This window comes from Rana temporaria, chromosome 4 (assembly GCF_905171775.1).
Source record: "Rana temporaria chromosome 4, aRanTem1.1, whole genome shotgun sequence".
NCBI lineage: Eukaryota > Metazoa > Chordata > Amphibia > Anura > Ranidae > Rana > Rana temporaria.
The window spans coordinates 88,270,490-88,287,652 of record NC_053492.1 but is presented as its reverse complement, the minus strand read 5'-3'; the positions used below and the strand labels follow the sequence as shown (position 1 = coordinate 88,287,652).

The window sequence follows — 17,163 nt, the reverse complement described above, 5'->3', positions numbered from 1 at the left end:
AAATCCAAAGTACAAACACGCATGCTCGGAAGCAATGCCAACCATAACACAACATTAGCAGAAGTTGCCCAAAGGGTGGCGCTAAACAGCTGAAAAAACACATCGTTTCGTGCTTGTTGGACAACAATTCTTTGCTGTTTGTATGCAATACAAGTTCAAGGCCACCGCCCTATGGACAAAAGTCTTATGCTTTGTCTGTGGAAAATCCGAATGTGTGTACAAGGCTTTACAAGCGCACTTTTTTGGGGGAAAAAAAAAAATACACCTTTTTTTATAAAAATAAATAAATAAGACAACAGTAAAGTTAGCCCATTTTTTTTTTTACATTGTGAAAGATAATGTTATGCCGAGTAAATGGATACCCAACATATCACGCTTCAAATTTGCGGCCGCTCGTGGAATGATGACAAACTTTTACCCTTAAAAATCTCGATAGGCGACGTTGAAAAAAATTCTTCAGGTTGCATGTTTTGAGTTACAGAGGAGGTCTAGGGCTGGAATTATTGCTCTCGCTCTAAGGATCGCAGCGGTACCTCACATGTGTGGTTTGAACACCGTTTTCATATGTGGGCGCTGCTCACGTATGCGTTAGATTCTGCACGTGAGCTCAGCAGGACAGGGCGCGTTAAAAAAGTTTTTTTTCATATTTATTTAAAAAAACTTTTTTACACTGCTTTAAAAAAAAAAAAACTGTCACTTTTATTCCCATTACACGTAATGTAAACATCCCTCGTAATAGAAAAAAAGCATGACAGGAGCTCTTAAATATGAGATCTGGGGTCAAAAAAGACCTCAGATCTCATATTTACACTAAAATGCAAATTTAAAAAAATGGCCCTTTAAGACAGGGTTTGACAAATTTGCTTGGAATCTAGGAGACAGCTATAAAAGTTAGGAGCCAGAAAACCCCGCCCCACCGAGATCGCGCGCAGAAGCGAACGCATTCGTGAGTAGCGCCTGTATATGTTAACGGTATTCAAACCACACATGTGAGGTATCGCTGCAATTGGTAGAGCGAGAGCAATAATTCTAGCCCTAGACCTCCTCTGTAACTCAAAACATGCAACCTGTAGAATTGTTTAAACGTCCCCTATGGAGATTCTAAAGGGTAAAAGTTTGTCGCCATTCCACAAGCGGATGCAATTTTGAAGCGGGACATGTTGGGTATCAATTTATTCGGCGTAACATTTTCTTTCACAATATAAAAAAAATTGGGCTGACTTTACAGGTGTCTTATTTTTTAAATTTAAAAAAGTGTATTTTTTCCCCCAAAAAAAGTGCGCTTGTAAGGCCTCTGCGCAAATACAGTGTGACAGAAAGTATTGCAACGACTGCCATTTTATTCTCTAGGGTGTTAGGATAAAAAAATATATATAATGTTTGGGGGCTCTAATTAGAGGGAAGGAGATGGCAGTGAAAACACATTAGAATTGCTGGATTGCTGTTTTACTTTTAATGCCAACGGCCACCACAAGATGGCGCACCACAAGATCACAGAAGGAAGCTTAGGCCTGCAGAAGGTCGCAAAGCCGCGGCCTCAATTATGGGCCGGCGTGGGCCCGCCGCGATTGGGGGGCGCACGGAGACACAGGATCCTGTGTCTCGGTGCGCCCCCACCGCGCGATCACGGCGGGCCCGGGCCGGCCGGTAATTGAGGCCGCGGCTTTGCGACCTTCTGCAGGCCTAAGCTTTCCCGGGCGCCAGGTCACAATTTCTTGTCGCAATTGTGACCGGGTGCCCGGATTTTGTCGAGCCCTGCTTTAAGAGCTATTAGCGGAAGTGACATTTTAAATTTGCTTCTGCCCTGCAATGATATGGAGACGGGTGGGGGCCATCTTCCCCTCACTCGTCTCCATACCAAGCAGGAAGAAGGATAAAATCGCCTCTGCCGCTACCAATGTCTCCAGTAAGCGATGGGAGGGGGGCATTCTCCCACCGCCGATAAAAGTGATTTTGCGGCGAATCCGCCACAGAGACTACTATTATTGGAAACCAGACCGCTCACTGAAGAAGCTAGCTGCTGCCATAAAGATATCCTTCTTCAAAGTCCCAACATATATCAGCATGAGCTGGGCAGGGACCAACCTTTAGCCACTTCCGGACCAACTCCATAATCAGTCCCCCCCCCCCCCAAACAAATGGCAGTTCTGGTACCCAGACAGTGTTCCGTCAGCAGTCAACCTTTTGCCACATCCTGTCAACCTATCCTGGAGTGTTCTCTATCAATTCACCCCTATGTCTTCCTAACATCCCCTATATAGGGGGGGGGGGGGCAGCAGTGAGGGTATCTGAGGCGGAGAAGCACAGCCAAAAGGGACCACACCACCTTGTATTTAAATGTATTTTTTCCTGACGAGGTTCCTGGCAAGATTTTCTTGCCAGCCGAGTTTACACACGCAAGATTAAAAAGAACTACCGTTCTTTTGAATGGCACGAATGCGGTGATGTCATCGCGTACGATGAGCATGCGCTCGTCACATTCGATGCCGTCGCCGCCATCTTGCTTCACTCTACCTATGCCTTGGAAGCTACCGCGCATGCGTCAAAGTCATTCTGAGCATGCGCGGGTTTCCATGGAGGCAGGCAAGTATACACACACTCGGGGTCCTCGGCAGGAAAACACTGGCGAGAATCCAGACGATAAAATAGAGAGCAGGTTCTCTATTTTTCTCGTCGAGATTCTGGGCAGTTTTCTCGACGAGATACCTCAAAGCCTCGTACACGCGCTCGGTTTACTCAGTAAGAAAGCTCTGCCAGCAGTTTTCTGCGTGTGTATGAGGCTTAAAGCCAACATATCCTCCATTCTCATAGTATCGTTCATAGTCGAGACTTATCGTGAGCTTCCCATAGTTAACATGCTGGCACTGGGGACTCAAAGAACCGGCTCAGTTGAGGACATTGCCGGATCCCTGGACAGGGAAGTGACCTTTTATTAACAAAGTCAGCAGCTACAGTATTTGTAGCTGCTGACTTTAACTACATTTTTTTTTGTCAGACTGAAGAACCTCTTTAAAATGGTTTCATAGGCTAAAGCAGGGGTGTTCAAACTTTTTTCAAATAGGGTCAGATTTGATGAAGTGAACATGCGTGAGGGCCGACTATTTTCCCTGACATTCTTTGAACCATTAAAATTCTGTCTAAGTGTTTTTGTCTGAGCACGAATACACGGCCCAACAATAATTATCTTGCCTTTGTGGCTGTGTGTGGTGAAGAGATGAGCTTGGGGGTGTTATTCGGATATACTGTATATATTTCTTTTGTGGCCCCAACGAATCCCAGAGCGCTGCTTAGGACCAAGGATGAGCTTGGGCGTGTTATTTGGATATACCGTATTTATCGGCGTATAACACTCACGGGCTTAGCCATGAATGCAGCCTCACCATTGCCCTAAATGCAGCCTCACCATTGCAACCAATGCAGCCTCACCATTGCAACCAATGCAGCCTCACCATTGCAACCAATGCAGCCTCACCATTGCAACCAATGCAGCCTCACCATTGCAGCCTCACATGTGCCATAAATGCAGCCTCACATGTGCCATGAATGCAGCCTCACATGTGCCATGAATGCAGCCTCACATGTGCCATGATTGCAGCCTCACATGTGCCATGATTGCAGCCTCACATGTGCCATGATTGCAGCCTCACATGTGCCATGAATGCAGCCTCACCATTGCAACCAATGCAGCCTCACCATTGCAACCAATGCAGCCTCACATGTGCCATGAATGCAGCCTTGCCATCGCCATCAGTGCAGCCTGATCAATGCCCATCTGCAGCCTCGGAGGGCAGAGGGAGGGGGGCGGGACGAGTGCCGACAGATTACAAACAGGAGAATCTCTTGTTTACTCTGTGGCCTCTATAATACAAACTCCTGTCTCCTATGATAGACAGAACAGTCGTCCAATGGCATCCCAGGAGACGGGACTTCCAATACAGAAGCTGCTGAGTAAACAGGAGATTCTCTTCATGTAATCAGACGGTGCTCTTCCTGCCCCCACCCTGTCCCCTCCAAGGCAGCGCAGATAAATACGGTATATATCTTTTGTGGCCCTGGGGGCCACAAACAATATATATATATATCCAATTTCCCAGGGGGGCCATATTAAATCAACAGGGGGGCCGCATTTTGCCGGCGGGCCGGACTTTGGACATGCTTATAATACTTATCGAAGCCCGATCTCGATCCAGCAATGTGCACAAGACCCAAGGCTCTCCCTCCTGGTTGGCTGAGATGCAGGAGCCATTGGCTCCCACTGCTGTCAATCACAGCCAGGGGGGCGGGACTGAGCATGCATGATTCCCCCCACAGCAAGCGGTTTGCTATGGGCACACTCTGCAAGGGGGAGGGGCCCAGAGCGCCAGCAGGGGACCCGAGGAGAGGAGGATTGGGGCTGCTCTGTGCAAAATATTTACACAGCAGGTAAGTATGACTTTTTTTTTTTTTTTTTTTTATAAAATATTTTCCTTTACAATCACCTGAAAGGGTCTTTAGAGGCTGAAGCTGAGAAGCCTCCAGTGTCCCAATATCCACAAAGCAGAACTCAGGGGACCCGGGACTTGCATTTGAATGACTGACTAAGGGGTAAATTATATTCTTGCTAAAAGTTGTGAAGTCCCTTCACATAAGATTCCCATGTTACACAATTATTCCCCATAAACACACAAGCGCACATTACCACAGTGAGCTATACAAGGACACAAGTGAGCTTTTCTTTAGGAAACAAGCAGTGATAGCGAAATTCTCCAAGTGATCCCATTAAACAAGGAAATCTTCCTTCATGGTCAGGGACTCATACATTGTAAGTAGCTGTCCCGCTCTGTGTACATTGCTTTGCAGAACCGTAGAATATTTTTCTTTAATGCTGAGCCAATACTTTGTATATATACAGAGAGCAATCCATCGTATGACGTGCCACAGAACGGTGCCAACACTCCCATTCAGCCTGTCAGCGGGAAGAAGTTGGAACTTCCTGACCTGAGAATTACGACTCTCGCTCATCCCGCTAAATGGCCTCTCCAAAGCCTCAGAACATTTCTGGCCCCAACAGATGAATTACTTCCCTCACTCCAAACTAATCACAACACAATTTAAACAATGGAACTGCCTTTGACCCAAGAAAGAGTGACGAGCGCCACGCTAAGTGCAGCTATTCAACAACCCCTCCAGTGACTCCAATACTATCAGGTGACAGCATCCAATAAGACTTGCCCAACCTCCCGGAACTAGCTGTCAGACAGAATAAGGAGCCGCACATCGGCTATCAGCTCCATTGTCATATATGAGAAATTGGCTTCAGCTTGTCTCCTCCCAAGCCACACCCCACTGACATATCACCCACCCACAGGCTTATGCCGCGTACACACGATCGGTTTGTCTGATGAAAACGGTCTGATGGACTGTTTTCATCAGACTAACCGATCGTGTGTGGGCCACATCGGTTACCATATTTATTGGGGTATAGTGCGCTCCCGCGTATAGCGCGCACCCCTAAAGTTGCCCGAAATTCCTATGGAAAAAAGATTTTTTGTACTTAGTTTTGGTGTCTTGCGCGGCGGCCTCGTCGGGTCCGTCTGCGGCTTCTGGTGTCCTCTTCGTCGGGTGCGGCGTCCTCGCGTCCTCCCCGCTCGTATCCCGCGCGAGTTTGAATACTGCGCCGACATATACAGAGCGCAGTACACTCGTGTATGGTCGGGCAGGCTCGGCTACTCTCACGCTGACGTCCTGTACATCAGCGCGAGAGGAGCCGAGACTGGCCGACTATACACGAGTGTACTGTGCTCGGTATATGTCGGCGCAGTATTCAAACTCGGCACGGGAAAGCGGGCAATCGGCGTATATCGCGCACCCATGATTTTGCCCTGAATTTCAGGGCAAAAAAGTGCGCGCTATACGCCGATAAATACGGTATTTATCCATCGGTTAAAAAACTAGGAACTTGTTTTAAAATTATCTGATGGTTAACTAACCGATAGAAAAAAAACTATCGTCTGTGGGCACGTCCATCGGTTAAAAATCCACGCATGCTCAAAATCAAGTCAACGCATGCTGGGAAGCATTGAACTTCATTTTTCTCAGCATGTCGTTGTGTTTTACGTCACTGCGTTCTGAAACAATCAGATTTTTAACCGATGGTGTGTAGGCACGACTGATCATCAGTCAGCTTTATCGGATATCTGATGAAAAAATCCATAAGACCGTTTTCATCAGATGAACCGATGGTGTATACGGGGCATCAGTCATAGAGAACTGCCATCTTCTTTAGAAACTGCCTTCTTTCTCTGGTCTGACATTATAATTCAACAAAACTAAGACCATTTACTTGTTCTGCGCAAAGCAGGAACAAAAATGTGTCTCTGGACAGCCGCACTCTGAACAAATTGTAGCCTTTATTAAAAGAAGGACAGCACTACAAGTCACAGCAAAGTAAAATAAAACCCAACTACAAGTCACAGCAAAGTAAAATAAAACCCAACTACAAGTCACAGCAAAGTAAAATAAAACCCAACTACAAGTCACAGCAAAGTAAAATAAAACCCAACTATCGACGCGTTCTAGCACGGAAACTAGTGCTTAGTCATAGCTGACTAAGCACTAGTTTCAGTGCGAAACGCGTCAGCAGTTGGGTTTTATTTTACTTTGCTGTGACTTGTAGTGCTGTCCTTCTTTTAATAAAGGCTACAATATGTTCAGAGTGCGGCTGTCCAGAGACAATCTGTGTTCCTGCTTTGATAAGTGCATTGCCTGCACCTGAGTTGTCTGCAGCGGTGGATGTTCGTTTGGGTTCCCACCTGGAGCGGCTATTCCCTTTTCCCCTACTTGTTCTGCGTGCCGTGCCTTTTTTCCCCTGACCTGATCACTGAAAACAAACATGTACAGGCGCTAAAAAAGGCTCCCTCAAAGCAGTCAGACACAGGCCATATAGACAGTCATTAGACAGCAATCATATACAATAACAATATAAGCTGTCAGACTACCACATACCCACTGAAAAAAAAACTGTCTCTGGGTAGCAAATACTTAAAAAAAACTAACTTTTTATGAACAGCTTGCCTTTAATGTAATAAAAAAAAAATCTTAAAAAAAAAAAAAAGTTTTACTCACTTCTATATGGCTGTTACTATGCAGATTTCGTAATCTGCCTAGTTTCTAGTCCAAGGTGGTAGAACTTCCTGTGCCTAAAAATCCCAGCATGCACCTCTCTCAGAAAATCCAGGAAGAAACCTGAGAGGATATCAGGTAAGTTTTTGCAACGATTTATGTACCGATCATACTTTATTAAGATGTTTTAATGAATATTCATTATAATGTAACTGAGAATGCAAAACAAATGAGATTATATATTATATATAAAAATGTATGCCCGGAACCCTGCTTTAAAAAACACAGAACTACCTGATCTTAGTTAAAAGTTTTTTTTGTTTTTTTTTCCCTTTCTTTTCTTTCTATCTTTTCTCTTCTCTTTTCTATTGGAACAGCATTTTGCTGTTATTGGTGTGGAGGATAACTAGGGGTTATGCCTGAGTTAAGCTAAAATGTATGGCGTTAATATTGTGGAATGATATCTGAGTTGATTAGAATTAAGGGATAATCTCTGGTTAATATGTGCGTGTATGTATGTATGTATGTATGTATGTATGTATGTATGTATGTATGTATGTATGTATGTATATATATATATATATATATATATATATATATATATATATATATATATATATATTTGTAAATTAATATAATACGGGGTGAAGAAGTGGTAATAATTGGTTAAGTTGATGAAGATAAAAAGGTACAATGGAAGTACCGATATATGTATTTACGCATAATGTTATCGCTGTTGACAAAATAAAGAATTTATAAAAAACACAGAACTGAAACCATTTTAAAACAGAAGTAGTACAAGGAGACAAGCAGTTTGTGTGCTGACAAAATGCATGCAGAGAGAAGGAGAAAGCAGAGTGACAAAGATCAACTCATCACTGTGCTGCTTCCCTTTTCACTGTTCAGTCAAAAGGCTGAAGCCAGTCCAGGACCGGGGCTCAAATAAAGTGAGTTGAATGAAGCTTTTAACCCCCGCTAGTGGCCGAAGAAAGCCTGTGATGTGGTGCTGCCAAAGCGCTTTGCAGGCGATTCAGCAGCGCTGCCCATTCATTTTAATGGGAAGGGGTGTATACACTGCTCTCACACTGCCCTAAAGATGCTGCTTGCAGGACTTCTTTGCCCGTCCTGCAAGCACATCGCCTCAATGTGAAAGCACTCAGGCTTTTACACCGGGGTGGCATGGGAGGCAGTTTACAGGCGCTATTATTAGCACAAAAAATGCCTGAAAAATGCCACAGTGTGAAAGGGGTCATAAAGAGGAGGTCTAGCCCCCACACGAAAAAAAAGTCAGCAGCTACAAATACTACAGCTGCTGACTTTCAATATATGGACACTTACCTGTCCAGGGAGCCTGCAATGTCAGCACCCCAGCCGATCTTCGAATCAGCTGTCGGGTGCTGCCGCGATCCTGGTAAGGGAACCAGTCAAAGCCTTTTCGGCTTCACAGCCGGGTCCCTACTGCACTTTCTAATTGGTCAATAGGTGGAGGAATTTTGAAGATTTATTTATTATTAATTTTTCACAGTTTATGTTTATGGACCACTTCAAAGTGTTTCATATGGACACATTTTTATGATTGGCCAATCATCAACATATCCAATCGTTTATTTCACTTATAATTAGCGCTACACTTTATGTTTTATTTTGTCTGTTTTTTGGAATTGATCTATTCTGTGGTGTTGGCTGCAATTTATAAGCTTTTCTTAGTAGCGCGGTGTTTATCTATACTTTTAGTATAGTTATTTTCTAATAGGTGGAGGAAGGAGGAGAGGGGCCGAAGGTCTCCCAGAAGTGGGGAACGGGTACCTGTCAAAAACAGGTACCTGTTCCCCCCTGAAAGATGCCAAATGTTGCACCAGAGGGGGAAGGAGACGGATAAGCAGACGTTCTACTTTTGAGTGGAACTATACAAGCATCAAGCTGGCTCTTGGGAGGAGTTATGCACATATCAGAACATCTTGATAGGCAAATGCAAGTCTGGAGGAGTGGCCATCCTTAACCACTTGACATCCCGGCAATTGATAAAAGACGGGCACGGCACGCGGAGGTGCCGATGCGCGTGCCTGGTGGCCGCGATGTCCACCAGGTGCCTGCGATCGGCGGTTACAGAGACAAGGACGTGGATCTGTGTGTGTAAACACAGAGATCCACGTCCTGTCAGGGACAGAGGAGACCGATGCGGTGTCTCTTGTACATAGGGACACAGATCGATCACCTCCCCCAATCAGTCCCCTTCCCCCACAGTTAGAAACACTATGCAGGGCACACATTTAACCCCTTCCTCGCCCCTTAGTGTTAACCCCTTCCCAGCCAGTCACATTTATACAGTAACCAGTGCATATTTATAGCACTGGTCACTGTGTAAATGTGAATGGTCCCAAAAATGTGTCAAAAGTGTCCGCCATAATGTCGCAGTCCCAATAAAAATCGCAGATCGCCGCCATTACTAGTAAAAATATATATATATATATATATATATATATATATATATATATATATATATATATATATATATATAAAAAAAAAAATTATAATTCTGTCCCCTATTTTGTAGGCGCTATAACTTTTGCGCAAACCAGAGGCTTATTGCGATTTTTTTTTTTTAAACAAAAATACGTAGAAGAATACGTATCGGCCTAAACTGAGGAGAAAAAAAATATTTTTAAAAAAAAAAAAAAAAATTGGGATATTTAATAGCAAAAAGTAAAAAATATTGTGTTAAAAATTTTCAAAATTGTCGTTTTTTTTTTGTTTATAGTTTATATAAATATAAAAATCAAATACCACCAAAAGAAAGCTCTATTTGTGAAAAAAAATAAAAAGTCAATTTTGTTTGGGAGCCACATCGCACGACCGCACAAATGTCAGTTAAAGCGACGCAGTGCCGGAAGCTGAAATTTCATCTGGGCAGGAAGGGGGTATATGTGCCCAGTAAGCAAGTGGTTAAGCAGTCTTCCCGCATTTGATGTTAATGGGCAGGCTAGGGACAGTCAGCCTGGGGAGGAAAGGGCTAGATGATGATGGAATTTCTCTCTAGGAAATAGCTTTTAATGCACATTGAAAGAAGCTCACAGTGTGCAGTAAAGCAATTTCAGTACAGAAGTGGAGCCTGTACAATATGTAAGGCTGGAGTTCAGCTTGAATATTAAAACCAAAATGACCATAAACACAACACATGGAAGAAGAGCAAGGACCCGATTTATTGTGGAATACACAACATAACTGCGCTGCCTGTATACTGTCCAATCATGATTATTCCTTTCATTTTGAAGCAACAAAAATAAACTAAAGCCATTTAGGGAAGTACTGTATACGAATGATCAAAACAGACAATTCTGACTTAAAGAAGAAGTCCAATTAAATACTATCCAAGCTTAAACCTGCTCCCAACCCAATTCTAAGCCCTATTCTAACTACCCTGTAAAGGAAAGATGTCTGTACCATCCTGAAGCTGGTGGTCACATGATCAGATTCAGTGAAGAGGAGAGATCACCAACAATAGCTGCAGAGCCTGGATGGTGATGTCACCCATAGACTTACTATGGGGCATCCATTGTCCGTTGTTCCTCCTCTACACTGAAGCCGGCACTGGAAAGCCGATCATGTGACCGAACCGGAGGGAGCACCCTCAGAGTAAGGGGGTTGTAAACCATTAAGTATACCCAGCGAAGGGACTATCCTCGAGTGATACACAAAGATGAAACAAATCTCCCTACATAAATAATACCCATTTATCTGCAGTCTTCCCTTTTCTAGGTCCGTTCAGTGTTCAGAAATAATCAACCTGTCTGAGCATTCAGAAAAAAGGGGCGGAGAGCTAAAGTTACACTCTGCAGAGCTCAGAGAGGAGAATTCTGAGAGCCGATTGGATTAGAGGGGAGGGATGGGACGGAACACCCCCCTCATGCTTCACACAGCAACAGAGCTGAGGCTGGCAATCAGCTGGAGATCCCTCCCCACCTTTTTTCTCTTGGTGTCAGGAAAACTTGTACGAAGCGACTCATTCTGATAGCAGAAGAATAAAGCAGCAGACAAAAGTGACGCTTAGTGCTCTTAATTAGGACAAGTGCACACTATAGAGAAATATGCTTTGTTCATATTTCATGTCTGAGGTTTACAATCACTAAGTGCCGGTTCACACAGGGGCAACACGACTTCAGCGTGACTTGGAACAACTTACAACGCGACTTGAAGTTGCCTCCAGGACAGGCGACTTTGGCTGTGGCCAATCACAGAATAATCAGATCTGTGGGAGGGAGGGGTTTGCCTGGGTAAACTATTTTATTTTCCTGTAAAGTTGCTTCAGTTAAGATGGGGATCCGACTTTGGAGGCAACTTCCATTGAAATCTATGGGTACAAGTTGCCTAGAAGTAGTACAGGAACCTTTTCTAAAAGTCAGAGACTTCAGTAGTGTAGATTAAGACGGCTCTCATTGGCTTAACATGGGATAACTGATGTCAATCGACTTGGGGCGACAAGTCGGATCTCAAGTCGCTGTAGTGTGAACCGGCACTAAGTATATACATACTTCCTTTACAGGGTATTTAACAGAAAATGTACATGGTATTTATAATAGGGCCTATAATGGGGGTGGGAACAGGTTTAAAGGGGTTGTAAAGGTTTGTTTTTTTATTTTCTAAATAGGTTCCTTTAACCACTTCCCGACCGCCACATGTATGGGCGTACATGTACGTCCTTGCCTTTCCGCGGATCGGGCCCCCCCCCCCCCCCCGCTACATGCGGCGGTCGGGTTCCCTCGGGGAGCGATCCGGGACGACGGCGCGGCTATTCGTTTCTAGCCGCCCCCTCACGATCGCTCCCCGGAGCTGAAGAACGGGGAGAGCCGTATGTAAACAGGGCTTCCCCGTGCTTCACTATGGCGCTGCATCGATCGTGTCATCCCCTTTAAAGGGGAGACACAATCGATGATGTCAGTCCTACAGCCACACCCCCCTACAGTTGTAAACACACACTAGGTGAAGCCTAACTCCTACAGCGCCACCTGTGGTTAACTCCCAAACTGCAACTGTCATTTTCACAATAAACAATGCAATTTAAATGCATTTTTTGCTGTGAAAATGACAATGGTCCCAAAAATGTGTCAAAATTGTCCGAAGTGTCCGCCATAATGTCAGTGTCACGAAAAAAATCGCTGATCGCCGCCATTAGTAGTAAAAAAAAAAATTTTTTATAAAAATGCAATAAAACGTGTTTGGGAGCCACGTCGCACGACCGCGCAATTGTCTGTTAAAGCGACGCAGTGCCGAATTGCAAAACCTGGCCTGGGCATTTAGCTGCCTAAAGGTCCGGGGCTTAAGTGGTTAAGCTACTGCATTGTTGGTTCACTTACCTTTTCCCTCCATTTCTCTTCTAAATTTTTGTTTTCTTTGTCTGAATTTCTCACTTCCTGTTCCTCCTCAGTAAGCTTGCCCCCATCATCCGAGCCGTTCTGGCTGGGGGTTAGTCAGCGTGCTCGCCCCCTCCCTTGGGACTACATCCCTGCGGGGAGAACGTGAACTCAGTGTCTCCCCGCAGGGATGTAGTGCCAAGGGAGGGGCGAGCACGCTGACTAACCCCCAGCCAGAACGGCTCGGATGATGGGGGCAAGCTTACTGAGGAGGAACAGGAAGTGAGAAATTCAGACAAAGAAAAAAGACATTTAGAAGGGAAATCTAAGGAAAGGGTAAGTAAACCAACAATGCACTAAATCATGGGTGCTCAACCTGCGGCCCTCCAGCTGCTGCAGAACTACAAGTCCCATAATGCATCTGCCTTTGGGAGTCATGCTTTTAACTGTCTGCCTTGCAATGCCTCATGGGACTTGTAGTTCCGCAGCAGCTGGAGGGCCACAGGTTGAGCACCCAGGCACTAATCTAAAGGAACCTATTTAGAAAATAAAAAACAAACCTTTCCAACCCCTTTAATCATTAGTATTTGGCTGAAGTTCTACATTCACGCATACAGACAAGGAGGGCCCATGGCATGTGTGTGTCACATACTATGTATAGTAAGCATAGGAGAACTGGTCTTACTATGATGTTTTCCGTCACTGTCTCGTGCAAGTCCTCCAGGCACACGTTCTCCTGTCAGTATTTCCGGAGACAACAAAAGCTGTAGAATGAGTACCGAGGCCAGACCAGGGCTATTGGAAGACCACCAAGGAGTCATCTCGTTGCTGTATATGAAGATGGTCTAGACTTCTGTGTAAACCTAAGGCTGGAATTAGACTCCGGTTAGCAGGGTTGTGCATTTATTCCACATAATGCCTGAAATCCTTTACAGATGTTCATAGTCATCTTGGTAAATATGTGCTGCGTCCACCAGGGAAGGGTCACCTGTAGGACGAAGAAGAAGAGATGTTAACACAGCATGCAGGAAACAACTTTAGGGCCCTACGATTGGCTGAAGGTACATTTTTCAGACTCTAGGTTAGAAGAATAGAGCAATCCTAGGACTGACGTCTTCTGAAAGACAGACATGTATGTGTCCAACCTATACTGGATCACCTTCCCCCAGATATCTCATACATGTGTCAAGACTTTACTAGCTCTTCAAAGACCCCAGTTCTGAGAAGGAATCACATGTACAAAGCTCTAGCCCAGGATATGACCTCCCGTCATCTACGGCAGAAGGACTGGTAGATATCGGTGGAGCACAAGTGTGGTCATCTCCCCACATCTGTAGTCCCCCGATACTTCCTCCAGCCCCATAACTGAAGGTCCATGCCTCCATATGGACGCAGGCTGGAGGAATAGCTCATGTTCTGTGTACTGTGGGGGTGATATAGTGTATGCAGGGTCCTGGGTTTAGTAATACTTTAAAGTGGAGTTCCACCCAAAAATGGAACTTCCACTTTTTGGAATCCTCCCTCCCTCCGGTGTCCCATTTGGCACCTTTCAGGGGGAGGAGGGAGCAGATACCTGTGCAATCCAGGAATTTGCTCCCACTTCCGGGCATAGATCAACTCAGTGATCTACGCCACTTCCGGCGCCTACTCTGTCCTCCCCCGCTGTCTTCTGGGAGACACACAGGTCCCAAAAGACAGCAGGGACCAGTGAGGACACGGAAGTGAAGCCCCAAGGCTTCACTTCCCGATTCCCATACCGAGGATGGTGGCGGCAGCAGCTGAGAGACGACTGACAAATCGGCTTCGGCTGCTGAAATCGCGGCCGCCCAGGACAGGCAAGTGACAAGTGTCCATATATAAAAAGTCAGCAGCTGCAGCATTTGTAGCTGCTGGCTTTTAATATTTTTTTTATTTTCAGCGGACCTCCACTTTAAGTATTTTTTATTTCCCCTTTCAGTAAAACACAAAGCCAAAGGCCCCTTTCACACAGGCGGATCAGTAATGAGAGCTCTGTGTACTGTGGGGGTGATATAGTGTATGCAGGGTTCTGTTCTGATTTTAACATGTGTGCTGCAAAGTGCTAAAATGTGCAACATTCCCAAACTAAAAGTCACCGCTCTCCAGAGCATCCAAAGATGCTGCTTGCAGGAGATTTTTGTTTCTCCTGCCAGCGCATTGCCTCAGTGTGAAAGCCCTCGGGCTTTCACACTGAGAATGCTGGGGCAGGATTATTTCAGGCGTTATTTATACGCTATTTTTAGAGCTAAAACATCTGAAATATGCCTCAGTGAGCTTGTTCTTCTGAAAAAACAACAAACTTATCGACAAGATCACCAGGTGAAAAAACAAAACAGAAAACCGCCCTGTTCACACGTCAAAGAAGCTCATGTATCAAATTTTGGCACTGATCCAGGCGTGTTTAGTGTTGTGCCACAATTTTTGGGCCTTTTGTGGCACTAAAATATTGTGTTTGGGATGCCAATAAAAAATACTGGCACTGCCAGCTTGTCGTGCTTTTTTGTTGCGATTCTGGAATCGTAGGCAGAATCCTGCAATTCCGGGTGTGAAAGGGGCCGGATTGCAGCCTCCATTGGTTTTCTAGCGGATGGATCTGTTCCTGTGTATCCGAGTTCCACTTCTAGTTATACTTTACCAAATAGACAGAAGTATAGTCTTGTTGCTCACCACAGCGATCCATTACTGTACTTTGTCTTTTACCAACTATTTGCTCTCAAAAAACTTTAATAAAAATATTGTGAAAGAAAATAAAAATATAGAAACCTTAACCACTTCCCGCCCAGCCTATCGAGATGGACATCACATGACATCCTCCCAGAGCGCACCTCGCACGTGGACACAGCCAATGACTGATCAGTGTACCGGCACCATGTGATCGCTGTGACCAATCACAGCAGATCACCTGACAATTGTAAACAATGAATAGCTTTTAAAGGTTTTTTTTTCACCTTAATACATTCTATGCATTAAGGTGAAAAAGCTCCTGTGATGCAGAAGGCCCCCCCCCCTTATACTTCCCTAAAACCCAGTCTTTCCAGCAACAGGGATGAGCACACAAGCTGTAGCCGGTGTCTCAGGTGCTGATTGGATAGATTGATAGCAGCGGGAGCAGAGCCAAGTCCTGGTATCTATGTCAAAGAACACAGCAGCAGGACACGGGAGCGTTCTCGAGGCAGAGCGGCTCTCCAACCTGGAACTCGAGAAGAGGAGGAGCCAGGAGCGACACTGAGGGACCCCAGAAGAGGAGGATCGGGGTCACTCTGTGCAAAATCAACTGCACAGAGGAAGCAAGTATGACATGTTTGGTTTTTTTAAATTGAACCTTTACATATCCTTTAAAGCGGAGGTCCGTTCAAAAAAAAATTAAAAATTAAAAGTCAGCAGCTACTAACACTGTAGCTGCTGACTTAATAAGGACACTTACCCGTCCTAGTCACCAGCGATGTCGGCCCCCGCCGAGGCCGATCCTCGATCCTGGCAGCTCTAGGCACCGCCATCCACAGTAAGGGAAACAGGCAGTGAAGCATGTGCGGCTTCACTGCCCGTTTCCTCCTGCGCATGCGCGAGCAGCGCGGCGCTTTGTGAATGGGCCAGCTGCTTTCTGGGATACACACAGTTCCCAGAATGCAGCGCACCCCATTCACAAGAAGAAACCGAGTGAAGGAGGAGGAAGAGGATCCACCGCAGAGGATGAAGAGGCAGATTCGGCACTTTCGCATAGCAACAGCTATGCAGGGTAAGTAAAAAAAAATATTTTTTTCATTTTTATTTTTTTTATTTAATTTTTTTAGATTTTTGGTGGAAAAAAAAAATTTCAGGGTGGAACTCCACTTTAAATGGGTTGTAAAGGTTCATGTGTTTTCACCTTAATGCATCAAGGTGAAAAAACATCTGACAGTTACGGCCTCCCCAGCCCCCGTTTTACTTACCTGAGCCCATTCACCTGCTGCGCTCGCCCCCCACATCCTTTTCTCTGCTCAGTCTGCCCGTTGATTGGCTAGAGTGGATGGATTGATAGCAGCGCAGCCATTGGCTCGCGCTGCTGTCAATCACATCCAATGACGCAGCGCGCCGGGGGGTGGGGCCAAGTGATACAGTGAGCAGCTATGGCCGCCAGCTGTATCACGGGAGCATGCCCGCAAGAACTAACCCCCCATTTGAGAGAGCTCCCATGAATGGGGGTTAGTTCTTGCAGGGAGGACCATAGACAGCCGCCGAGGCACCCCAGAAGACCAGGTTCGGGGACACTCTGTGCAAAACTAGCTGCACGGTGGAGATAAGTATAACAATGCTTGTTATTAATAATAAAAAAAAAAATATCCTTTACAACCCCTTTAATCGTGCCATTCACTATGTAAAATTGTGTTGGCTAGCTGTGATTGGTCACAGTGATCACAGTGTACAGACAGGGCCAATCACAACAATACACACTGAATTAATCAATTTCATTCAGTAAAAATGGTTGCTTATACCGGTGAAATTCACTGGTATAAGCTTTCATAACGTATAGGAAAAAAAAAAAAGCGATGGTAACACTGTATTGCTCTGGTCAGCGTATTAAAATAAAAATAATAATTAAAAAAAAAAAAAAAAAAAAAAAAAGGAAGAAGAAGTACTAAAAAATAAAATAACAGGTTTTTTTCCCCCTTTTTTTTTTTTTTTTTTTTTTTTACATACTGTCACCAGTCAGTGTCCC

General features: G+C 44.9%; 1 protein-coding gene across 2 annotated transcripts in view; it reads right to left on the bottom strand.

Moving 5' to 3' along the window:
* ADAM17 (ADAM metallopeptidase domain 17) overlaps positions 1 to 17,163 on the bottom strand; it is a 111,213-nt gene that overhangs the window by 92,705 nt on the left and 1,345 nt on the right. For both annotated transcript variants that reach the window (XM_040348622.1, XM_040348623.1), the window contains exon 2: positions 13,135 to 13,437. In XM_040348622.1, coding sequence (XP_040204556.1) covers positions 13,135 to 13,270 — 136 coding nt within the window. In that variant the 5' untranslated portion in view covers positions 13,271 to 13,437. The remainder of the gene's footprint in view (positions 1 to 13,134; positions 13,438 to 17,163) is intronic.